Source organism: Eubalaena glacialis, chromosome 14, assembly GCF_028564815.1.
Source record: "Eubalaena glacialis isolate mEubGla1 chromosome 14, mEubGla1.1.hap2.+ XY, whole genome shotgun sequence".
Lineage (NCBI taxonomy): Eukaryota > Metazoa > Chordata > Mammalia > Artiodactyla > Balaenidae > Eubalaena > Eubalaena glacialis.
In genome coordinates this window covers 82,170,300-82,196,316 of record NC_083729.1, presented here as the reverse complement: position 1 = coordinate 82,196,316, position 26,017 = coordinate 82,170,300, and the positions used below count along the sequence as shown (strand labels likewise).

General features: G+C 41.8%; 1 protein-coding gene across 2 annotated transcripts; it reads left to right on the top strand.

Moving 5' to 3' along the window:
- On the top strand, positions 1-25,518 carry POLR1B (RNA polymerase I subunit B). Of its 2 annotated transcripts, XM_061168827.1 has the most exons (15): positions 1-195; positions 3,815-3,982; positions 4,614-4,760; positions 5,976-6,108; positions 8,854-8,990; positions 9,894-10,117; positions 10,694-10,865; positions 13,837-14,008; positions 14,754-15,035; positions 16,150-16,283; positions 19,674-19,844; positions 20,423-20,584; positions 22,681-22,872; positions 23,303-23,556; positions 24,171-25,518. In XM_061168827.1, the coding sequence occupies exons 1-15, from the start codon at positions 19-21 to the stop codon at positions 25,051-25,053; spliced, it is 3,408 nt and encodes a 1,135-aa protein (XP_061024810.1). In that variant the 5' UTR covers positions 1-18; the 3' UTR covers positions 25,054-25,518. The 2 variants fall into 2 exon arrangements, with proteins under 2 accessions (XP_061024810.1, XP_061024811.1); XM_061168828.1 differs by lacking the exons at positions 1-195; positions 3,815-3,982; positions 4,614-4,760; positions 5,976-6,108 and adding an exon at positions 7,438-7,618.
- Positions 25,519-26,017: the final 499 nt, after the last annotated feature.

Sequence of the window (26,017 nt, the reverse complement as noted above, 5' to 3'; positions counted from 1 at the left end):
CGCTGTGCAGGCGGACTCATGGATTCCGGCGGCCGGTGGCGGCAGCTACCCAGCGGGCCCAGCCTAAAGCACTTGACCGACCCCTCTTACGGGATCCCGCGGGAGCAGCAAAAGCCAGCGTTGCAGGAGCTGACGCGGGCGCATGTCGAGTCCTTCAACTACGCTGTGCGCGAGGGGCTCAGCCACGCGGTGCAGGTGAGCGCGGCGTTCTCAGGCGAACCCAGGCTCCCCTCAGCTCTGGGTTCGCCTGCGCCCCTAGCCCCTGCTCCAGGCGGGCGGAGGAGAGGGGCCTGGCGAGGGTAGGGGTTGGGGGCGTGTGAGGCGTTGGAGGAGGGCCGGGGGAGAGGTGATTGAGGCTCGGGGCCTGGGAGGGGGAGATCCAGGAGGCGGGGCGAATGGGGCACAGGCCGCGGGCAGGGGTCCCAGAAAGAGGGCTGGGAGGTCGCAGTATAATTTCAAATAGTTGTAACTCCTTGACCGTGCTAGGCTCAGCGCGGGTCTGTGTTGGGGAAGGTATCAGTGAAGCATAAAAACGAAGTTCAGTAGGAAGCATTTGGTCCACAGGAAGTGATTGGTACCATCATTACGTAGCATTTGCTCCACATTAAAGTGATTGGTCTAGAGGGTGATGGTACCAGAGTTCAGGTGAAGATGGTGGGGGAGGGTCTCATTTAGTAAGCATCGCCATGTCTCCAGGCAGTGGGCTCTAAGGGTGAGGGAGAGGCAGGCCTGTAAGAGACAGTTCTTGCTTGGCATCATGTTTTGGGTGGAGGAGGTGGAGCTGTGAAGGCAGTCGGCGCCGGTACACTTGAGCACTGCTCTGACAAGGGGCGGCCGCGTGGTACTCCGGAAGCACAGAGGAGGTCTAGCTAGTCCAGCTGTGTGAGAAAGGGCAGGATTACGCGAATTGAAGAGGAAAGTGCGTTCCCTCCAGGGGAAGTGAAGGAGCAGAGCTCAAGGGGACTCTACCCTGCGCTTTTGTTGGGTAGGGCTTGCATTGGGGGAGGGGTGGAGAGAATGTGGAGAGCTGTGCCAGTCTCTGATGCTTGAACTCTATTCCGCAAATAATATGGAGCCATTGAGGCGTCTTTGAAGTTTAATTATTCCTTGACCTGTTTGCAGAAGACAAGATATGTTTGTCTGATGGGAAATAATAATTTCTATCATGCCTGGACTCATTGTATCATGTCTATGAGAAAAATTATACGTCTACTTAAAAGTTAATTGGCCCTGGGGGTTTATGAAAACAATGAAAAAGAGCCCAGTGTTGAGATGATCAAGGAAGGTTTGACCTAAAATGATGCAGCACATGTACATAAGAGATTTTTATGGATAATATGTAGACCAGCAGTTCTCAAACTTTTTGGTCCCAGGACCCCTTTCCACTCTTAAAATTCTTGAGCGATTCCCAAAGAGCCTTTGTTTACTCTATTAGAAACTGAAATTGAGAAATCTTAAAAATACTAATTCATTGAAAAATAGACCAATTTTATATTAACTCTTTCTATAAAAAATATTTTCTAAAGCAAAAATGAAATTAGTAGATGAGTGATACTTTTGTGTATCTTTTTAATGTTTGGCTTATTAGAAGACAGCTGGATTCCCAACTCTGCCTGTATAGTTAATCTCTTGATATGTTGTTTTGGTTGAAATACATGAAGAAAATCTGACCCAGATAATGACGCTGCAATTTAGTTTCTGAAAATGTTGTTCCATAAAGCACAGTAAGGTAAATGACTAATGTTTACAAAACCAAGGGGAAAATAGCCTTCATCAGATCTTGTTTTGCACAGTTTCTTTGGGGTAGATTCCTCCATCTGTGAGTGCAAGTTGATATGTCTGTCACATCTGTGAATTGCCTACTTGCTAAAGTTTATTTGTAACCCCCAAATCAGTACTCACCAACATCTGCAGGGACAAAAAATTTGAGTTGCCCATTGTACAGCCATCCCAACTCAGGTCCAATAAGGTGACACTCTTGCTTTCTTGTTTCAAGTTCTTATACTCAAAATAATGAGATAGTAAGAGAGATACGCTCGTTTTTTTTCAGCAGATTCAAAGTGTTCTTTTCAAAGTTGCTTCCGTTTTTCACATTCTTATGTTTTTTTTGTTGGTGATTTTGCTGTTTAAAACAGCCGTCATGCGTAGTGCTGAAGTGCTGTGTAATGTTCCGAAGCGTGAGAAGGCTGTGATGTGCCTTCAGAGAAAATGTATATTAGATAACCTTTGTTCAGTCATGAGTTAGTGCTGATGGCTGTGAGTTCAGTGTTAATGAACCACGGTATGTATTAAATAAGATGTTCTTAAGTAGAAACACACATAAAGGGAATTCCCTGGTGGTCCAGTGGGTAAGACTCTGCGCTCCCAATGCAGGGGGCCCAGGTTCAATCCCTGGTCAGGGAACTAGATCCCACATGCATGCCGCAATTAAAGATCCTGCATGCTGCAACTAAACACGCTGCAACAAAGATCCCGGGTGCCGCAGCTAAGAGCCGGTGCAGCCAAAATAAATAAATGTTTAAAAAGAAAGAAAGAAACCCACATAAAGCAAGGTTATGTATTGATCAGCTGATGAAATGCTGTGATCAGAGACGGGCAGGAACCTAACTTCGTATTTCCCCTGAGAACAGAGGTTCAGAATTCAGTGATTCAGTGCTTGTGGTGACTTTATGGACCATAATTGTCTTGAATAATGAGAACTGGCTGTGTTGAGATATAGATAGTGCAGCAAATGGCTGGAGAAAGTGACTCATCTAATCTCCTTTTGTAAACTAATGCTCTATCCTGAAATAGGAGATATGTGAAAATTTTATTTTAGAATAAAATACTAAATTCTAAAATACCAGCTTTAGATAAAATTTTGAAGTTTAGAAAAGGTCAGTTGAACTCACGTGAGGTGGAAGAACTTCCCTCGTATTCTTAGCTCCATTTTTTTTTTTTTTACCATCTTTATTGGAGTATAATCGCTTCTTAGCTCCATTTTTGGCATTCTTGCTATTTTAGCACTAAGGCCAGGAGGTTGTTCAGAGTTAATACGTAGGAGAGCTCAGTGATGCCCCTTCCTCAGTTCAGCAGCGCTCCCCCCAGGGAGTGGTACAAAGAAGCAACTGCTGTGGAAGGGGAAGAACCACCATGACCACCACCAACCCCTTGCATGGCTCTGCAAGTATGAGGCCACCATGGAATGAAATGTACAAAGATCAGCCTAAAGAATGGCATTTATTAGAGTGTCTGTTGCTAAATCAGGAGGGTGTGTCCATATCCTTGCTCTGTTAGCAGGAGTCCCATTTGTCTTGCTATGCATGCAGAGGGTACAAGGTAAGAATGGGAGGGGTGGGGGAGAAATTAGGAGTTTGAGATTAACATATACACATATACACATATATAAAATAGGTAAACAACAAGGACCTACTGTATAGCACAGGGAGCTAACTATACTCGATATCTTATAATAAACTATAATGGAAAAGAATCTGAAAAAGAATAGATGTGTGTGTGTGTGTGTGTATTATATATAAGAATAGAGAAGTCAAGCACTTGGTTCAGAGAACAGCTTTGTTCTGTACACAGCTGTATCCCTAGAACCTACTACAGAATCGGACATGTAGTAGACAGTCAAAAAAAATCTTGTTAAGGCATTACAGTTTTAGGTACTTAGGATATGAGTAGACTGGATGTAGCTTTAGCTGTTTTTCAGATGTGTCACATTAGCATTATAGCCATCAATGCTTACAGAACACATGGGATTTGAAAGAGTCTTAGAGAAAAAATACCTTGGAAATGCAAGCAGTTAACAGTGTGAATTGTATTTCAGGCCATTCCTCCCTTTGAATTTGCTTTCAAAGATGAGCGGATCTCTCTTACTATTGTGGATGCTGTCATCAGTCCACCCACAGTTCCAAAAGGGAGCATCTGTAAAGAGCTCAATGTTTATCCAGCAGAATGCCGGGGCCGAAGGAGCACCTACCGGGGAAGGCTGACAGTGAGTACAAGAGACAGTGTATGACTTGCACACTGTACATTTTTGAGAATAAGCCTGGTGCCTAATACAGTTTATACCAGAATTCTACTTTCTTAGTGCTGTCATCCAAGAGATCCCATCTTTTAAATCTAAAGCATAAAATCATTTAGTTTATGGTCTTCTGCCTTAATCTTTTCAAATACTCATTCTTGTAGATCTGGATATTTCCTTTTTTGTTTATTTTTATTTAATTTAATTTTTATTTATTTTTTTATTTTTTGGCTGTGTTGGGTCTTCGTTGCTGCACGCGGGCTTTCTCTAGTTGCGGCGAGCGGGGGCTACTCTTGGTTGCGGTGCGCGGGCTTCTCATTGCAGTGGCTTCTCTTGTTGCAGAGCACAGGCTCTAGGCACGCAGGCTTCAGTAGTTGTGGCACGTGGGCTTCAGTAGTTGTGGATCACGGGCTCTAGAGCACAGGCTCAGTAGTTGTGGCGCACGGGCTTAATTGCTCCGCGGCATGTGGGATCTTCCCGGACCAGGGATCGAACCCATGTCCCCTGCATTGGCAGGCAGATTCTTATCCACTGTACCACCAGGGAAGCCCAGGATATTTCCTTTTTTACTAAATAATGTTTTTTTCTCATTTTCATTTAGGCCGATATCAGCTGGGCAGTGAATGGAATCTCAAAAGGAATCATTAAACAGTTTCTTGGCTACGTTCCCATCATGGTGAAATCCAAGCTTTGCAACTTATACAGCCTTCCTCCAAAAGCCCTCATCCAGCACCACGAGGAAGCAGAGGTGCCCGCAGGGGTCCCGTGCAGTGGAAGGCCCGGTGACAGTAGCAAGCGCCTGAGCTGGGAGTGACGGGGCCGGAAGCTTGCCGGGAGTGGGGGAGGGCTGTGCGGCTTTCCTCTCTGCTTCAGTCTCTGGATGGGTAACGTGGGGCATTGATGTTTCGTCTGCACACTGCATGGGCCTCATAATGAGTCTCAGATGAGACAATGTATGAAAAACAAACACTCCAGTTAGAGAATATTATTATTATGGGGAAAGAATTGGTAGGTTTTTCCTACCAACTGGTACATATTTAGATATGTATTTGGTTTTTTTTAAAGCTGTCTTAACCCACATATCTGTCTAAAATGTCTGCTTTACCCACAGTCAGATTCTGTGGACGTGTTAAATGCTTCATATACCTTCCATTCGAGCCCTGTTAGGTGGCTTTGCAGTATTAAGTTGAAGTAATCAAGGCATGGCAGACTCTGCTTACAACAGGGGGGCTGTGTCGTGTGGTGGGAAGAGGGTTTTGGTGGCAGATCTGGGTTTGACACCCAGCTGTTCCGCTTACCACTCCCGCACCTTTGGGAAATTTAATCTCCCTGAGCCTCAGTTTTCTCTTCTGAAAATGGGCATATAGCTCTCTCTCATTATTATGGGATTAAATGTTATGCTGACATGGAGCACTCAGCGTGATATGCCTGCTTCATAGTAGCTCCTTATTTATTACAGAAATGTTCTATTAACTTATTAAAAGTTAAATATTAAAAATATTTTCCTATTTAGCTAATCCAAATTTCTGGTTTCCAGAGCTTTCATACAGTCAAAAGTTTTTTAACTTATTCAGGAAGCCATACTTGTCTGGAAGCTAAACAATTACTGTTTTCATCTTTAGACTTCTCTTTGGAGTAACTTGTTTTTGTTTTTTAACATCATTTGAAGACTGCAGTCATTTTAGGGACAGAAAGGCAGGTTAGGTTCAGCCTGTCTGGTAGAAGAAAGTGCTATGATTTTCTTCCATAGTTTTCTCCCAAGTCTCTACAGCCTTCTTAATGTGCTTAAGAAGACTTAAAATTAGGTCTGCAGTTTCCAAGGGATCCACAGTTCCTCTTGCCCGAGTGCACCTCTTCTGCACATCTGTTTAGGAATGAGGGTGGTGATTGCAGTTGGTCAGTTTCATGTTTACGGGTAGTTATATATCTTTATTTAACAAATTTTAATTCATCTCTTTGGCAGGAAATGGGAGGCTATTTTATAATCAATGGCATCGAAAAAGTCATCCGAATGTTGATTATGCCTCGCAGAAATTTCCCCATCGCAATGGTAAGACCAAAATGGAAAAGCAGAGGGCCTGGCTATACTCAGTATGGTAAGTTGTAGTGATTTTTTGGAATGTTCTTTTAGAAAAATTTAAGTTATTTTATTGGGTCAGCCAAAAGGTTTGTTCGTTTTTTTCCGTAAGATGGCTCTAATAGCACTTAGTTGTCTTTAACTTCATTCAAAACAATTTTGTTAGATTGTATGTGACAGCTGTCATATCAGCGTGCATTTAAAAAATGACTTATCAAAATTAGTGAATTTTTGTGTAGCCATTTTAATATTGAAGATGAAAGAAAAAAAGCAACATTTTTCAGCATATTATGTTTTATTATTTCAAGAAAGGTAAAAACGCAACTGAAACGCAAAAAAAATTTTGTGCAGTGTGTGGAGAAAGTGCCATGACTGATCGAACATGTCAAAAGTGGTTTGTGAAGTTTCGTGCTGGAGATTTCTCTGGACGATGCTCCACGGTCGGGTAGACCAGTTGAAGTTGATAGTGATCAAATCAAGACATTAATTGAGAAAAATCAATGTTATAGGACTTCCCTGGTGGCGCAGTGGTTAAGAATCCACCTGCCGATGCAGGGGACACGGGTTCGAGCCCTGGTCCGGGAAGATCCCACATGCCGCGGAGCAACTAAGCCCATGCGCCACAACTGCTGAGCCTGCGCTCTGGACCCCGCGAGCCACAACTACCGAGCCCACGTGCCACAACTACTGAAGCCCGCGCGCCTAGTCCGTGCTCTGCAACAAGAGAAGCCATCGTAATAAGAAGCCTGTGCACCACAACGAAGAGTAGCTCCTGCTCGCTGCAACTAGAGAAAGCCTGCACACAGCAACGAAGACCCAAGGCAGCCAAAAATTAAAAAATAAAATAAATAAATGTTTAAAAATCAACATTATACCACGCGGGAGATAGCTGACATACTCAAAATATCCAAATCAAGCGTTGAAAATCATTTGCATCAGCTTGGTTATGTGAATCGGTTTGATGTTTGGGTTCCACGCAAGTTAAGCGAAAAAAACTTTCTTGGGGATTCCCTGGTGGCGCAGTGGTTAAGAATCCGCCTGCCAATGCAGGGGACACGGGTTTGAGCCCTGGTCCGGAAGATCCCACATGCCGCGAAGCAACTAAGCCCGTGCGCCACAACTACTGAGCCTGTGCTCTATAGCAAGCGTGCCACAACTACTGAGCCCACGTGCCACAACTACTGAAGCCTGCGTGCCTAGAGCCTGTGCTCCGCAACAAGAGAAGCCACTGCAATGAGAAGCCTGCGCACCGCAACGAAGAGTAGCCCACCCTTGCCGCAACTAGAGAAAGCCTGCGCACTGCAATGAAGACCCAAAGCAGCCAAAAATAAATTAAAAAAAAAAAAAGAAAAAAAAGAAAAAAACTTTTTGACCTTATTTCCGCATGTGATTCTCTACTGAAATGTAATGAAAACGTTCCGTTTTTAAAACAAATTGTGACGGGCGATGAAAAGTGAATACTGTACAATAATGTGGAACAGAAGAGATCATGGGGCAAGCGAAATCAACCACCACCAACCACACCAAAGGTCGGTCTTCATCCAAAAAAGGTGATGTTGTGTATATGGTGGGATTGGAAGGGAGTCCTCTATTATGAGCTCCTTCTGAAAAACCAAACGATTGATTCCAACAAGTACTGCTCCCAGTTAGACCAACTGAAAGTGGCACTCGACAAAAAGCGTCTGAAAATTCTTTTTTTTTTAATATAAATTTATTTTATTTTATTTATTTATTTTTGGCTGCGTTGGGTCTTTGTTGCTATGCGCAGGCTTTCTCTAGTTGTGGCGAGCGGGGGCTACTCTTAGTTGCAGCGCACGGGCTTCTCATTGCAGTGGCTTCTCTTGTTGCGGAGCGTGGGCTCTAGGCACGCAGCCTTCAGTAGTTGTAGCACGTGGGCTCGGTAGTTGTGGCTCGTGGGCTCCAGAGCGTAGGCTCAGTAGTTGTGGCGCAGGGGCTTAGTTGCTCCGTGGCATGTGAGATCTTCCTGGACCAGGGCTCAAACCCGTGTTCCCTGCATTGGCAGGTGGATTCTTAACCACTGTGCCACCAGGGAAGCCCCAAAATTCTCTTAATGGAAAAAATTTCAATTCCCTGCAAGACTGTAAAAGGCACCTGGAACAGTTCTTTGCTCAAAGAGATAAGTTTTTTGACGATGGAATTATGAAGTTGCCTGAAAAATGGCAGAAGGTAGTAGAGCAAAAGGGTGAATACGTTGTTCAATAAAGTTCTTGGTGAAAATGAAAAATATGTCTTATTTTTACTTAAAAACCGAAGGCACGTTTTGGCCCACCCGATATTAAAAAGTAGATGCATCCAAACAGAGTCTTTGATATTTTTCTCCCATATATGTATAATTTTTTGTTTTTCTGTTAAGCATTTCTGCGTTATAATTTCATAGTGGGAAACCTTTCTACTGTGTTCAATTTTTTTTCAAACCGAATGAACACATGTATTTATGTTACTGCTCATGGTGCTGAAGGACGGCTGACTTGGCCAGGTGTAGGTACAGGCCTCGGAAGTCTTCTGGTTCAGGGTATGTGGCACTCCCCTCGGTCTCTGGCTCACAGTGACCTGGCCTCTGTTTGATCACTCTCCGTGACAGTGCCTGGCTTCAGAAGATAGCATTTTGCATTCATGAGCCCTATAGTTAAACAACTTATTCTTATAATTGAGCTAAAAATCAGTCTCTAATTGTAGCCACGCATACTATACTTACTGGTAGTATTGCTGAGTTTCTGACTATTTGCTCTGTTTGTTTAAATAGGAGTTTCAATGCACTGTGTGAGAGAAGAACATTCCGCTGTCAATATGAACCTTCACTACTTGGAAAATGGCACGGTTATGTTGAACTTTATTTACCGGAAAGAACTGTTTTTTTTTCCTTTGGGATTTGCACTTAAGGTGTGACTTACTGAATATACTTCTTTCGTTGGGGAGTGAGTCATTGGAAGTGGTGTGCTGTGCAGGATGGATGGGTTGTCCTCATCAGAGTTCATGCTGTGCTGGCATCTACTACAGCTCCATAATAAGTTACCTCAGGGAATTTCCTGGTGGTCCAGTGGTTAGGACTCCTCGCTTTCATTGCCGAGGGCCGGGGTTCGGTCACTGGTTGGGGAACTAAGATCCTGCAGGCCACACGGCGCGGCCAAAAAAAAAAAGTTAACTCAAAAGGCAGTGGCTAAAACATCGCTAAACATTTCTCTCACAGTTTCTGTGGTCAGGAGTTTGGAAGTGGCTCCAGATTTGGGCAGTTCTGGCCAGGGTCTCCGGAGGTCGCCGTGAGATGTCAGCGGGGGCTGCTGTTGCTTAGAAGGCTTGCCCGTGGCTGGAGGATCCCCTTCCGAGGCGGTTCCCTCATGGCTGGCAAGTCACTGTGGGCTGTTGGCAGGAGGTCTCAGTTCCTCTCCACGTGGGCCTTTCCACAGGCTGCTTTGAGGCAGCTGTCTTCCCCAGAGAGTTAGCCAAGAGAACAAGGCAGGAGCTGGAGTGCCCTTTACGACCCAGCCTTGAGAGTCATGCTTCAACTTTTCCACCATATTCCATCGGTCACACAGGCCAGGCCTGGCTCAGTGTGGAGGAGACCAAGGTTGTGGATATCAGGAGGTGAGGATCATTGGACCATCTTGGTGTCTATCATACAAGCATTGCCCTGATTTTGAAGAGCTCACTTAGATTCAGCGATAGTGGAGTGCTAATTTTTCTCGAGTATTAAAAAAAAAAAAAAATAGAACAGAATGGTTACTAAATGATTAAGATGGTTTAGTTATTAGCAATTTTAAAAAAGAACCTTTTTTTCTTTTCTAGGCACTTGTCAGCTTTTCCGATTATCAGATTTTTCAGGAGCTCATCAAAGGAAAGGAAGATGACTCTTTCTTTAGGAACTCTGTTTCTCAGATGTTAAGGATTGTAATGGAAGAGGGATGTTCCACACAAAAACAGGTCCTTAGCTATCTGGGTGAACGCTTCAGAGTAAAACTCAGTCTTCCTGACTGGTACCCAAATGAACACGCTGCAGAGTTTCTCTTCAGGTATGTGTGCTTTTGTTTATTGGGGGTGGTGGGTGTCCATGCTTCCTTGTGTTGATGCAGCTGGGGCTGGTGAGTCATCTGGGAATCACAGTGGCCCTGGGGGTGGGGTTCTGGCTTAGAAAAGTAGGGCCTAGCTTTGTTTCTGCAGCCATCCTCGCCTCTCTTTTTTCTGGTAGCTTCATACCTTCTGTTGTACTTTAAAACTTTTGAAATAACTTCAGACTTCCAGAATTGCTGCAAAAATAGTACACTGGACACTCTCATTCACTAGTTGTTAACATTTTTACCACTTTGCTTTGTTGCTTTCTCTGCATATCATTGACGTTTTTCTTTCTGCATCATTGAAAGTTGCAGGCATCATGTCCCTTTATTTCCCCAAGGCTAGGACTTTGTCTTCTGTAACCACTGTGTAATTATTAAAGGAGCCCTGCTCTAGACCAGCGCTGTCCGATCTGTATCCGCGAGCCACGTGCTGAGCATTTGAATGGCCAGTGCAGCGGAGAAGCTGAATTCAGTAGGACATCGAGTAGTAGCAGCAGCTGAGTCGCTTCAAGCTTTTTCTTTCTCTTTTGGCAGCCAGTGCATCTGCATCCACTTGAAATCCAACACTGAAAAGTTTTATGTGCTTTGTCTCATGACCCGGAAGCTCTTTGCTTTAGCCAAAGGAGAGTGCATGGAGGAGAATCCTGACAGTTTAGTGAATCAAGAGGTCCTGACCCCCGGGCAGCTCTTCCTCATGTTTCTGAAGGTAAATGCAGGCTGCTTCACCCCGGAGCATTCGTACCTCTTGTGGGATGATGTGGCCATTTCCAGCAGTATTGTTTCCTGCATGTTTAAAATTTCTAGTTTGGGCGTTTTATGTAGTCTTTTTTTTTTTTTTTTTTTTCTATTTCTTGTTTGTTTGATTGTTTAGCAGTAAGGGACTTACAGATCTTAGCTTGGCCAGGTTCAGAAATTTCTTTAATGTTTTTATAGAAGCTAAATAAAGACAATATCAAATCTTGGTCATTACATTAATGATAAAATGCAAATGGCCTATATACACACATACAGTCCGTCCCCATTATTCACAGAGTCTGTACTTGTGAATTCACCTACTCGCTAAAATTTCTTTGGAACACCAGCGGTATCAGCACTCTCATCCTCGTTTGCAGACACGCACAGAGTGCTAGAGAAGTGGGGCTTCCTGATGTTCACGGTCCCAGCCGAGGTCTGATGAGCTGGAAACAAGGGTCTCTGCTGCCATGTTTTTCACAGTTTTGTGCTTTCTGTTGGTGATTTTGCTGTTTAAAGTGACCCCCAGGCTCAGTGCTGAAGTACCGTCTAGTGTTCCTAAGTGCAAGAAGGCTGCGACGTTCCTTATGGAGAAAACACTTGTATTAGACAGGCTTTGTTCAGGCATGAGTTACGGTGCTGTTTGCTCTGAGCTCAGTGGCAACGAGTCAACAGTATAAACTAAGGTGTCTCTCAACAAACACAAAAAACGAGGTCGTGTATTGATCAGTTGACGAAAATGTTGTCAATGACCAGAGACTCCCTGAAGTCTAACCCTGCATTTCCCCTAGGAGCAGGGTTTCTGTGCTCGCCAATGCAGTGTTCACAGAGACAGGATAGGAGATGATTACTGTAAATAATGAGAACTCTGTGTGTGTTGGGAGAGAATGTTGGCATGACACAAAAATGATTTTATAAGCAAGTTGATTTGGTGGCATTTTATGTTTTGAATATCATCCCTAAAAAAGATTTAATCTAAGAGATAACAGAACAACGGCAGGGAAGATGGAGAGGACTGAAGTAAAAATCTCCCAAGTTTCTAATCTAGTCAATAATTAAATTCTTACTTGAAGGTAATAACTTTTGTTTCTGTCTGCTCTGTCTATAAAATTAGATTGAAAAATTTTGGTAGCCTAGAATTTCCCTGATAAAAATTCAAATCAGGCAGAAGTTTCAGTCACCTTTAAAGACTAATTTACATTTCCCTCCTCCTTAAACTGAAGCATGTGGGTTCGTTGGGAGCCGGCCACGTTAGAAGTATCTTCAGTTGCACGACATTACCAAGGTGACCTGTTTCAGCAACAGAGGAAAGGAAACTTGGGACTTTTTCAGAGAATTCATTGCTTAAAAGTGTCTGATTTCCTTACCTTTGCCTCCGTCATACTCAAGCTTTTAAACCTCTGAATTCGGGACATGAAAGCAATCTTCAGAAGGTACACGACAGTGACCTGACATGAATGACAGGCTTGTATAACCATCTCAGTGAGTGTTGCCACAGAGACTGAGCTCCCTGTGATTGGGTCCGAGGCTGCTTAACAGGGTTGGGGAGTGAGGGACGCTGAAGCGATTCCCCTCTGACCTGTGAGAGCAGATGGGGCGATGCTGTTCTTCCTTCTCAGCGCTGCCTCGCTCTCCACAGGCTTGCCCGCCCATCCCTTCCGTTTAGCCCTTTTACCAGAGAGGCTGGTGAGCCTCGTGGGAAGGCTTCCTGGAGGGCTCTCGCTTGCTTCTGCTCGTCCTGAGTGTGCAGACCGCACAGACAGGTCCACAGCCGCTCACCTGCAGTTCCAGATCCAGAAAGTATGAGAACCAAAAAAAACATGAGAGTTGGCAGCAAAACCTGATCGGAACCGACAGGAGGCTGTTGATAACTTTCATTTGCTATACTTAGTATGACAGTTTGCGTTTCAGGGTAGAAGTGCGTTTGATTATGAGCCAGTGCCTCGGTCTCCATCATGGGTGTTAGGTAATAAAAAGGTCTGTGTGCCTGTCACCTTTCTGAAGCCTAAAAAATTCTTAATACTGAAATGCATTTGGCCCACTGGTTTTCAGAGGTCCTGTAATGCAGTGCTTCCTGAGGAAAAGTTTGTTGTGAGGCCGAAGTAAACATGCAGAGGACCAGCTTGTTGTACGTGCCCAGTAAATGCTAGCTAACCTCGAAGAGACCACGGGCAGGCCTCTGACCCAGGCGGAAAGTTTAGCTCACTCTTTCCGCCTCCCCGTCTCCAGTTCCAGAGCATTTTACCCACATCTCTGTTCCTCATCTCTTCTTTCCTCTTTTGTTTTCTCTTCCTTTTCCATTATGTTTCAACTTTTATATGAGAAGAATGTGTCGGTCTTTGCTACCGGCTTGTCAGGGGTCCTGTGTGTTGGGTGGGACTTCGGGTTCTTCTTAGTTGTTTTGTTCTTGGGACAGCGGGCTGCTGCTTTGTCTCAGGGCTTTGTTGTTGTTGCCTGTTTCTGGGGTTGAAGGTCTTTGGATTGTTTGGTAAGAGCATTTGAATTAAAAACTTTTCTAAGGCCCAAGCAAACCAGCTTTGGTTCTTTTCCATTGGTGTGGATAATCTCGACTGGGAGCGATTTTGTTCCACCCCAAGGGACCTCTGACAGTGTCTGGAGGCATTTTTGTGGGTAAGGGCCAGGGGTGCTGCTGTACCGTCCCACAGCTCACAGAACAGCCCCTTGTCACGAAGAACTATCCAGCCAGAGGTCCACGGTGCCGAGGCGGCACTCAGCACTGCAGAAGTCTATCTTCTGTCTTAAGAAATGCCTGAGCTGTAATAGTACTTTGAAAAGCTGTTTTTTCAGGTTTATAGTTTAGAAGTTTTCCGTGTCAAATGTATGGATTAGTGGGCTTTTGTTATGGATGTGCAGGTTATGTAGGAGTAAATATCCAACTTGTGGTAATTAAAATACCTAAAAATTTAAATTTTTTTCTATTTCAGGAAAAATTGGAAGCTTGGTTAGTATCTATTAAAATAGCTATAGACAAGAAGGCTCAGAAGACCAATGTGTCCTTAAACACTGAAAATTTGATGAAGATTTTTAGTCTGGGAACAGACCTTACAAAACCATTTGAATATCTTCTTGCTACTGGGAATCTACGTTCTAAAACAGGTGAAATTAAATAGAGAGGCTTCATTTAGTTATGATTTTCAAATTATTTGCTTAATGTAGATTTATATATTGCTGAGAGAGATTCTTTTCAAAAGTGAACTTCTTACTCTCGTTAAAGACAGATTTCATGTTGTAAATTTTGACAGGTGTATATTGGGCTGTAGACAGGCTGTCTGTATAGTTGAAATCTAATTTTAATGATCAAATGCATTTCTTGTGCCTCTTTCTAGAAAACTAAAGAAAGCTTAGATCTCTGAGGAAAGGTTAACTAGATGGGTTGTCTGGGAGGGTTGTTAGACATGCCCCTCCCTAAACCAGTTGTATTAGAATGACCGGAAAACTTTAAAAAGTGGTTATTGAGGGCCCAGAAATCTTTTTTTTTTTAAACAGATGATACTGGTGCAGATTCCTTAAGGGCTAACAAATGCTTGTGTGTTATCCAGCCCTCTTGAATGAATCCCATTTAATTACTTGCTATTTTATTACTCATTTAATGTTTTCCCACAAAGGAGATAGTGTAGAGGAGATGGAGAAACAGTCGAGGCTAATACAATTTGTGAAATCTGGGGATTTTTACTGTGTTTTTAAACTCTTCCCCTCACCAGAGCTGAGTAAACTTTGTGATAACCCACTGTCTGATCTCTAGTGTACTCTGAGGTTTTATCTTATCAGAGCCTCCAGTAAAAAATAGGCTTTTTTTTCCCCTTCAGTTTAGCCCATTTTCAATGACATTTGTTTTATTAAGGTCTTGGCTTCCTGCAAGATTCCGGACTTTGTGTTGTGGCTGACAAGCTGAACTTCATACGCTATCTCTCCCATTTCCGCTGTGTGCACAGAGGGGCAGATTTTGCCAAGATGCGGACCACCACAGTACGCAGGCTGCTGCCGGAGTCCTGGGGTTTCCTTTGCCCTGTGCACACCCCCGACGGGGAGCCCTGTGGTCTGATGAACCACTTAACCGCCATATGTGAGGTCGTCACACAGTTTGTGTATACAGCATCTATTCCAGCTTTGCTCTGCAACTTGGGTAGGTGGTGTACAGCAGTCTTGTCTTGTTTGCTTGTGTGGGTTTTAACAGGTGCAAAGCTATTAAGTTGTGCTCCTTTGGGGGTTGAGCAGAGAATTCTTGTAAGGGTGATGGGTGAAACACTGTGGATAACCTGTGACATTTTGTAAAGCACTTGCTGTCTTCAGAAGGTGTTGATGGCTCATGGAAGAGTGTTCTTTATTTAGTTAGAGTCGATTCTTGGTATTTGCAGTACTTCTGTAAAGTCACCACTGGCACTGAATGGGCAGATACTGAGCTGTTGTTCCTGGGGAAACAAAAGATTAGGTTCCTGTGAGCCTCTTGTCACAGCGTTTTCATCAGCTGGTACATAGTCTTGCTTTATGTGTGTTTCTGTTTAAAGACGCCTTATTTAATGTATATTGTTGATTCATTCATATTGAGCTCTCAGCCAACAGCACGGTGACGATAAGCCTATCTAACACGTGTTTCCATAAGGCTCAGCATGGCCTCGTGCTTAGGAACCAGCACTTTCACACTGTGCTTGAAGGCCATTATAAACAGCAGAATCACCCACAAAAGCACAAAGATGCAAAAACATGGCACTGAACAGAGTGCGGAAAGGACGCTTGTTTACAGTATGAGCTGAAAGAGCGCGTCACCTGGTTTGACCTCAGCTGGGAACACGTGTATCCGGCGATTCAGAATTTTCACTGCGTGTCCTCAAATGATCAAAAAAGCGCCACTAGTATCGATATTGGGGTTACAAATAAATCTTAGCAAGTAGGCGCATTTGTGATATGTGAACAATGAGGATCAAATGTAATTAGATTTTTGGGAAAAAGTTAATATGTTTACATGGCTCAGAAATCAAAATACAAAAGGTGCACAGGGAAAAGCCTCCCTTAAACCCCTGGCCCCCTGCTACTCTCCTCACCGGCAATTAGAGACAGTAGATTTGGGGGGTCCTTGCCGAAATGATTTAGATATTTACTCAGGCAATACAAAAACATTCCGCTTTAGAGACAAGATGACTAGATAGCTAAGATGATGAAGCACTTGTTGAATCTGGAGGGAAAGTTAAATGTTGGGAAAGGCATCCTGATGTGATCATTCCGTTTCCTCACTTCACCAGGCGTCACTCCAGTTGATGGAGCTCCACAGAGGCCGTACAGCGAGTGCTACCCTGTCCTGCTGGACGGTGTCATGGTTGGCTGGGTGGATAAGGAGCTTGTTCCTGGCATTGCCGATTCTCTCCGACATTTTAAGGTGATCTTGAGTCTCTGTGAATTGTTCTGTCCTTCTGTCTTAGGTTTTCAGTCATTTTCTAGTTGTTGAGGTAGCCCCAGGGCATTCTCAAGTGTCAAGGGGTCTGGAGGTCAGAAGCTAATTACAAAAGTGCCCATACATTCCCTCTGGTGGCAGCGTCTTGCCTTGTACTGACCTCATCAGTTAGGGTCAGTGACAGGTATTTGCTCCATGCGTCATGTGGGATCTTAGTTCCCCAACCAGGGATCGAACCCGTGCTCCATGCATTGGGAGCACAGAGTCTTTAACCACTGGACCACCAGGGAAGTCCCTTGAAATACATTTTTTAAAAGTCAAGTAGAATGACATTCTTTGAATAAACTAATCTTTAAAATTTCCTCCTAATAGTCTTTGTTGCTTAGATAATGGCCATTAGTTTGGCAGTAGGACGAATTTGTAGTATACGCTCTGTCCTGTTTAGTTGTTTTTGCCCCATGTGCTTTATCATTTGTATGCTTTTTCTAAATACTGTGTACATCTTAGTTCTGAACGTTTGAGAGCAGTGTACAGATGTGTCCCCTTTTCCATGAAGATTTTTGTGTATATTTTCTAAGAACAAGGATTTTCTCTTCATTAACCACAGTGCACTTACCAAAATTAGGGAAGGTCAGGTTGGTGGAATCCACAGCTGATATTCAGATTATTCCATTATGTCTTGAATAATGTCCTTTATAGCTAGTTTTTTTCTTCCTTGTCTGGGACCAAGTCCAGAATCACGTGTTACATGTAGTTGGCCTGTTTCTTCTCCTTTAATCTGGAACAGTTCCTCAGCCTTTAATGTCTGACTTTTTTTTTTTTTTTGAAGAGTACAGGCCAGTTTTGTAGACACTCTTGTTTTATGTAGCTTTTTTATGATGAGATTCAGGATATCTTTTCAGGAGGCACTTGATGTTGGCTGGTCTTTTGGCTGGTGACATTAACTTTGATCACTTTAAGATTCTCTTCTTTAGATTAAGTCCACTGTACTATTACAGATTTTTTCTGTAATAAGTAATATGTAGAGAGAGATTTGGAAGCTCTGTGAAAGCCCTTTTCCTCATCAAATTTTCACCCACTAGTTGATGAATTCTTTGCAAATTTATTACCATTCCATTGATGATTCTTTGCTGAGTTAGTTATTACTGTAATGGTTGTTTTCTAATGCCATCATTTGTTCTATGTTTATTAGTTGCTATTATGTAAGGTAGAGTTTTCCTGTTTCCATTTATTTATGTGTTCATTTATTAGCATGGATTTATAGATGCTTATTTTATTTCATGAGTGTTCTCTTACTATCATTTATTTTGGTGCTCAAATTTTGTCAGATTTGGCTAGTGGGAACTACTCTGGACTGGTCCCTGGGTTGTTTTGTAAATATATAGAACAAAATTTATCATTTTAACAGTTTTCAAGTGTGCAGTTCAGTGACATTAAGTGCATTCGTATTGTTGTGCAACCATCACCATTATCCATCTTCCAAACTTTTTCATCATCCCAAACTGAACCTCTGTACCCATTCAACAGTAACTCCCCGTTCCCTCTTTCCCCAGTTTCTGGTAACCACTATTCTACTTTGTTCATGAATTTAACTTTGCTAGGTACCTCGTGTAAGTGGTACATAATAAACCATACAATATTTGTCCTTTTGTGTCTGGCTTATTTCACTTAGCATAATGTTTTCAGAGTTCATCTGTTTTGTAACATGTGTTGGAATTTCATTCCTTTTTATGTCTGAATAATAGTCCTGTGTGTGTGTGTGTGTGTGTCACACATAGTTCTTTTGGGTGTATACTTAGAAGTGGAATTGCTGAATCATATGGTAATTCTATGTTTAATTTTTTGGCATCCATGGAGGAAAAAATTGTGAGTTTTTCCCCTCAGACGTATTAAGTGTATTATATTAATTCATTCCCTAACAATGATCATTCTCTGATAATGATGAGTAATGAGTCTTAAATTCCTGGAATAAATCCCACTTGGTCATTATTTTAATACTTAATAAATACTAATACTTCCTTAAAGACTAATATTTTATTTAAGATTTTTTATAATCAACATTTACAAATTTCTGCTTTATAAAAAGAATTAGAAAGTTTTCCTTAGTTTTCAGTGCTCCGAAACAGTTTGTGCAGCATTGGGTCATCTGGTCTGAGGTCTTCTAGAATTCACCTGTGAAATCATCCGGCTCTAGTGCTTTCTTTGGGGATAGCTCCTTGATACCTTTATTTCTAATACAGAAGTTGGTCTTTAATCTTTTCATCTCTGTTGCGGCCTGTTCTGGTAACCTGAATTTTATTCATTTCATCTTGGTTTCAGAGAGATATGCAAAGCGACCCATGGTTTTAAAATTTTGTTCCAATAGTTTTTTTCCCCCTTTGCCATTTTTTACTCAATATATTCATCCCCTCCTTTTGATTAGATCAAGTAGTGGGTACTGTTAATTTAAGAACTGAGAATTTTTTGATTTATTAATTTGAACATTTTTCTGTACTCTGCCTCATTAATTTCAGATTTTACTTTCAGTTTGATTTCTTGTACTTTTTTTTGTTTTGTTGTTGTTTTAGCTTTTGAGCTAAGAATTAATTCATTTATTTTCATTCTTTTATTTTATTGATAATTTAACTGTGATTCGCCATAAGTTCTGCTATACTGGTTTTGTTATTTTTTCACATTTCTGTAATTTTAGTTCGTATATCTCCTTTCACCAAGGAGTTCATAGAAGGTTTCTTTGCTTGTTTTTTGTTTTTTAATTCCCAGGTGGAAGGGCCTTTTCACTGAATACATTTTAAAATAACACCAGTAATCTGTATATTATTTATTTATTTATTTATTGTTTTAGTATTTATTTATTTGGCTGCGCCGGGTCTTAGTCGAGGCACATGGGATCTTTGTTGCGGCATGTGACCTCTTACTTGTGGCATGTGGGATCTAGTTCCCTGACCAGGGATCGAACCTGGGCCCTCTGCAGTGGGAGCACAGAGTCTTAGCCACTGGACCACCAGGGAAGTCCCCAGTAATCTATGTTTTAGACATCAGAGGATAGAATTTCATTTAGTATGTCCACACACACATTCTTGGTTTACCTTTTCCCCAGTCTCAGTTGTACGCAGTTTGCCTGATGCTGGGACTGAGCCCCCAAGAAAGTAGGGCTTTTGCCAACTCTGGATATGGGGCGAATGGCCATCTGTGTGGGGTTGAGACTGGCAGGGCACTAGGTTTGTTACCTGCAAAACTGATTTAATTCTAAAGATGTTGCTTTTCACATTTGATCTGCTTCTCCACTATACCCGCCTCCTGGGTGGCAGGGGAGATAGATGTAAAATACTTCATTTATTCTTAATTGAACTCTTTTTTTTTTTTAATTGAAAACAGGTTTTGAGAGAAAAAAGAATTCCTCCCTGGATGGAGGTGGTCCTGATCCCAATGACAGGAAAACCAAGTCTGTACCCAGGATTGTACCTTTTTACCACTCCTTGTAGACTGGTGCGGCCTGTGCAGAACTTGGAATTGGGCAAAGAAGAACTAATTGGAACTATGGAACAGGTACATAGACTATGTGTGATTGTATAGTATGCAACTTTCAGAGACTTAGTAACTATTTCTTTTTTAAAAGTGTTACTGTTATAATTACGGTCGGGGCATTTGAAAGAAAGTCAAAGCTTATTTTCTGCCTCTTCTGTGACCAGCATGAAGCAGTTTTCATGCTCATAAAACTTGAGAGAGGGTTGGCAGTCGCATTACTTGCCTTTCCCATCCCTCGCAACTCCCCACATTCCTTGGCAGCCAGCTCTGCCTCGGGTGGTGAGACTGAAACATTCCGTTAGAATCACTCTCAATCTTTGCCTACATTTCTGCAGTTGCAAAACTCTGGGCTTTGTGCTACTTTAAAAAAAATTTTCCTCCTTCCTATCTCCCTTCACAATTGGACCAGGGTAGATTTAGAATGAAGTGTGTAAGGCGTGTGGTATTTCTAACTGTGGATCCCTTCAGTATTCATGATGCTGGGTGGGAGGTTTTTCTTTCAAGCCTGTGAGAACTAAACTCTGAGAGAGAGAGCTAATACGTGTCAGCAGTCACAGTTATTTTGTGCCCTGAACTTCCTCGTCCTTCCTCTTTTCCAGATCTTCATGAACGTTGCTGTCTTTGAGGAAGAGGTTTTGGCTGGAGTTACCACCCACCAGGAGCTCTTCCCTCACAGCCTGCTGAGTGTGATCGCCAGCTTCATCCCTTTCTCTGATCACAACCAGAGTCCGAGAAACATGTACCAGTGCCAGATGGGTAAGGTGGAGGGGAAGGTGGTGGTAGTCACAGAAGAAAAGGGCTTGTATTTTTTTTTTAAATTTATTTATTTAATTTATTTTTTATTTTTGGCTGCGTTTGGTCTTCGTTGCTGCGTGCGGGCTTTCTCTAGTTGCGGCGAGCGGGGGCTACTCTTCGTTGCAATGTGCAGGCTTCTCATTGTGGTGGCTTCTCTTGTTGCGGAGCATGGGCTCTAGGCGCTCGGGCTTCAGTAGTTGTGGCACGTGGGCTCAGTAGTTGTGGCTCGCGGGCTCTAGAGTGCAGCCTCAGTAGTTGTGGTGCACGGGCTTAGTTGCTCCACGGCATGTGGGATCTTCCCGGACCAGGGCTTAAACCCGTGTCCCCTGCATTGGGAGGCAGATTCTTAACTACCGTGCCACCAGGGAAGTCCCTTAAATCTGTTTTAAAAAATTAAATCTGTATGGTTTTCTACCATTATTTCTAAAAATATTGCTTCTGCCTCATTCGCTCATCTCCTGAGACTTCAGTTATGCATCATGTATGTTATGCCTTTTAGTATTGTCCCATAAGCCACTGGATTTTTGTTCTCTTTTTTCAATCTTTTTTTCTTCTTCAGATTGGATCATTTTTATTGATCTATCATGTTCACTGTCATCTAGTGCATTTTTATTTCAGAAACTTAATTTTTTAGCTTAGAGCTTCCATTTGTTTCATTTTTATAGTTTCTGTTTTATCTGAGAGTCTTATCTACATTCATCGTGAACATATTTTCCATTACATGAGCGTAGTTATAACAGGTATTTTTAAATCATTGTCTGCCAATTCCAACATTTGGGTCATCTCAGGATCAGTCTCCATTGATTGCATTTTTCTTGAGCCTTGGGCATGTTTTCCTGTTTCTTTGTATGTCTAATAATATTGGATTGGATTGTGGACAGAAAATATGTTGTAAAGACTAGATTCTATTCTGTTCCTCGGAAGAAGGCTGGTTTTTAGATTACTGGCAGCTAGCTGAACAGCTGTTGAAGTGCACGCTTTAGCCTTAGGTAGGCTGCTCATGTCTGTCCCACCACACATAGTGCTGGACGGAGTCCACCAAAGATTTGGACTCAGTTTATATGCAGAATGTAAGCCTCTCCCTGTATGGTTCTCTCCTTTCTGAAATTTCCCCCCTTACATTTCCAGTTGCTGTCATGCTCTGAACTCTGTTCCTTGATTCTTCAAGCCAATAAGACTGTGGGTTTCTGAGCTTTAGCCACTACACTGACTGAGCCGTCAGGCAAAAAATTAAAAACAAGAAACAAGACATTAAAAACTGAAAAAACTGGAAATTCACTCTGAAGTTCCTTTTGTCCAAATGTTAATCCCTCTCTAATTTATATTTTTTATTACATTTCAGTGCTTTCAGGTAGTATGTATATGTATGTAGTTGATTTTCTTTTCTGGATTTTATACTTACATGTTGGGGGTGATATTGTAGGAGTAGCTCTCTATACTGGAAACTGGAAGTCTCCCTTTTTTAAAAAAAAATTCCCCTGTGTATATATTTATTTTAGTTTTTAAAATCATTTTGTTTTGAATTGATTCTCTGTACTGTAAGGTAGTAGTACAAAGAAGCGTCTTACCTGCCCCCTGTACCTACCTCACTATGCACAATTTACAAATACCAACATCTTACTGTGTCTGTGTGTGTGTGTGTGTGTGTAAGAAAGTAATCTAATTAGATAATAGTTACTGTCACTCCATCTCTCCCCCCAGTAGTAGTAATATCCTGTAGTTTGTATATATCCTTTGCATCCCCTTTTTATGCTTTTATTACATTACATTTGTGTCCATAAACTAGGTCTAGAATTGTTTGGGATGTGTGGCAAATGTACATGAATGCATCATATTAAATGTCATTCTGTACTTTTTCTCATTCAGCATTGTTTTCATGGGTCACATTGATACACATTTGTCTACTTCATTTTCACCCCAAGTATTAGTCTGTAGTAAACATAACCAGCATGATTATTTATTCATTCCCCTATGATGAATATTTAGTTTCCAATTTTATATGTCACCTTTATAATCAAGGAGGAAAAAACGAAATGCTAATTTTTTTCCCTTTGTAGGTAAGCAGACTATGGGCTTTCCACTCCTCACTTTTCAAGACCGGTCAGATAATAAACTGTATCGTCTTCAGACTCCACAGAGCCCTTTAGTGAGACCATACATGTATGATTATTATGACATGGATAACTATCCAATTGGGACAAATGCCATTGTTGCTGTTATTTCTTACACTGGCTATGATATGGAAGATGCCATGGTAAGTTATACCAAGAGATGTAGTTCCATCCTTTTTTGTTTTTAACTTTTTTGTTTACCATCAGATCACTGAAGGAGTATTTCTTGTGTGCCCAAGTGCCTAGTATTTGGTGCGTGACTATTCTGTCAAATAGTTAATTCCTGGTCTAAGTTAAAAGTGACAAGCCTTGAGGGGTATTACTAAATATTCATATGCATATAGCCTGCCTATTTGAGTGCATAGTATAAGTAGATGTCGAATGAATGTAAAGTAGTCTTGGAAATATCTACCTTTATATGTGTCTGGATTTTAATAGTTAGCATAGGTGATTTAGGAAATGTGGATAGAATGAGATTAAAATCGAATGCCTAAACCAGTTGTAATTCTAACCGGCTTTATTTTGAAAACTCTCATTTGGTCTCAGTCTCTTAATGATTCTTTGACTTCACAGATTGTGAATAAGGCCTCTTGGGAACGAGGCTTTGCCCATGGAAGTGTCTACAAGTCCGAGTGTATAGATCTGTCTGAAAAAATCAAACAAGGAGATGATAGTCTGGTGTTTGGAGTCAAACCTGGTGACCCACGGATTCTGCAGAAGTTGGATGATGACGGATTGCCATTTATTGGAGCACAGCTGCAGTATGGAGATCCATATTACAGCTACCTGAACCTCAACACCGGGGAAAGCTTTGTGATGTACTATAAGTAAGTTCGCATAACCAGTGCTATTTGTTAAAGGCTGTTTCTGAGTGAGATTGCTGGAGGTCAATGAAAGTTATTTTTCAACAGGAGAATTTTTGGAGAAAATATAAGTGGTAGCTTAGTTATTAACTGAATGGACATTTCTTAAATGAGACAAAGTTCTGTGGTCTGTTGTACTGCCTTTGTTTTTCTACTTTTCTTGTCAGTCTACTACAATTGATCAGTTATCTGTGATTTATTTTAAAACTATATTACTCAAACTTGAGCATCTCTCTCGGACATGTTGTTAGTAGTGTTTCCTAGCTAAAATGTTGAGTTCATTATACCTCTTAATAAAAATAAAAATTTTAAGCTTATTTTACAACTGTAAAATTGGTTTCAGTAGTAGGTCTTCAGCTGCCTTTCTTGCTAGTATTCTTTCAGATGAACACAGTTCTATAGTGAATATAATCAGTAGCCCTATTCATAAATACTTTTAGGGATACCAGCTCTATTTGTATTTGGAGAATAGAGGTGAGAATAAGTTTTGCAAATAACCTTTATGAAGCCCTAAATATATCAGTAAAACTTAGTATCTCTATACATTTTGACATTTTGTCTGGTTTATTTTTTCCTAGGAGTAAAGAAAATTGTATTGTGGATAACATCAAAGTGTGCAGTAATGACACTGGAAATGGCAAATTCAAGTGTGTTTGCATCACGATGAGAGTCCCTCGGAACCCAACTATTGGGGATAAATTTGCCAGTCGTCATGGGCAGAAGGGCATCTTGAGCAGACTGTGGCCAGTTGAGGACATGCCATTCACTGAGAGCGGGATGGTTCCGGACATTCTGTTCAATCCTCACGGTTTTCCATCTCGCATGACCATCGGTATGTTGATTGAGAGTATGGCAGGGAAGTCTGCAGCTCTACATGGTCTCTGCCATGATGCTACGCCCTTCATCTTCTCAGAGGAGAACTCGGCCCTGGAATACTTTGGTGAGATGTTGAAGGCTGCTGGCTACAACTACTATGGCACTGAGAGGTTGTATAGTGGCATCAGTGGGCTAGAGCTGGATGCAGACATCTTCATAGGTGTGGTTTATTACCAACGCTTACGCCACATGGTCTCAGACAAATTCCAAGTTAGGACAACAGGAGCCAGAGACAAAGTCACTAACCAGCCTATCGGCGGAAGAAATGTCCAGGGTGGAATCCGTTTTGGGGAGATGGAGCGGGACGCTCTTTTAGCTCATGGTACGTCTTTTCTCCTTCACGACCGGCTCTTCAACTGCTCGGATCGGTCGGTAGCCCACGTGTGTGTGAAGTGTGGTAGTTTGCTCTCCCCGCTGTTGGAGAAGCCACCCCCATCGTGGTCCACCATGCGCAACAGGAAGTACAACTGTACTCTGTGTAATCGCAGTGACACCATCGACACTGTGTCTGTGCCTTACGTCTTTCGGTATTTTGTAGCTGAACTGGCAGCTATGAACATCAAAGTGAAACTGGATATCGTTTAACTTGACGCTGGCCTTTTGGGTCAAGATAGCTATCAGATTAAAACAAAATGTAACTTTAGTTCATTGAAGCTGTTAATAGTTACTCTGGAGTTTTTCAAGGTTAAGAGTTCTCAACCAATGCAGAGTTTCTCAGTTGCTCTGGTATAATAACTACTGAAGATGATTTTCAGTATATTTGTTCTTTAAAAATGATACACTGATAAATAGAAGGATATTCAGGGAAAAGTCTTTCTGCCCCCAGGTTCTTCATATCCTGCTTTCAGCAGGCAGTGACTGTCAAACATTTATTTGTCCATGTAGAGCAGAGCAGTCCAATATAAATAAACAATGTGAGACATATATATGTAATTTTGTATTTTCTTAAAGTAAAAACAAAGGTAGAAAATTTTTTAACAGCTTTTTTGAAGTGTAATGGTTATATCAAAAAATGCACATATTTAATGTATATAATTTGGTGGGTTTGAACATATGCATACACTTGTGAATGATCACCACAATCATGGTAATAAATGTCACCTCCAAAAGTTTCCTTGTGCTCCTTTGGGTTGTTGTTTTTGTTTTGTTTCTTGGTGCTTTTATGGTAAGAACAGTGAACTTGATATCTACCCTATGGACTATGGATAGAACACAGATGAATATATCGCCCCATAAAAACAGCTGTTCAAAAGATTGATATGTGTCTCTAGAAACTGGGTCTTGGTATAACAAAAAATAATGTATTATTTATTGAAGGAAAGAGCGATAAAACTGAATGGTATGTGCAACATGTCTATGAGTGAATGGCTGCTAAAACACATAGAAAAATACAACTCAAGACTGAATTCTATATGTGACTAGAACAAAAATGTATCTACAAAGAGCTATACTCAACACGGAATGATATGAAGTATATCTATGAATGGACAGTGTGTATAAAACAAAACTACCTACTCAAAGGAAATACCTGAACATAAGAATGAATGGT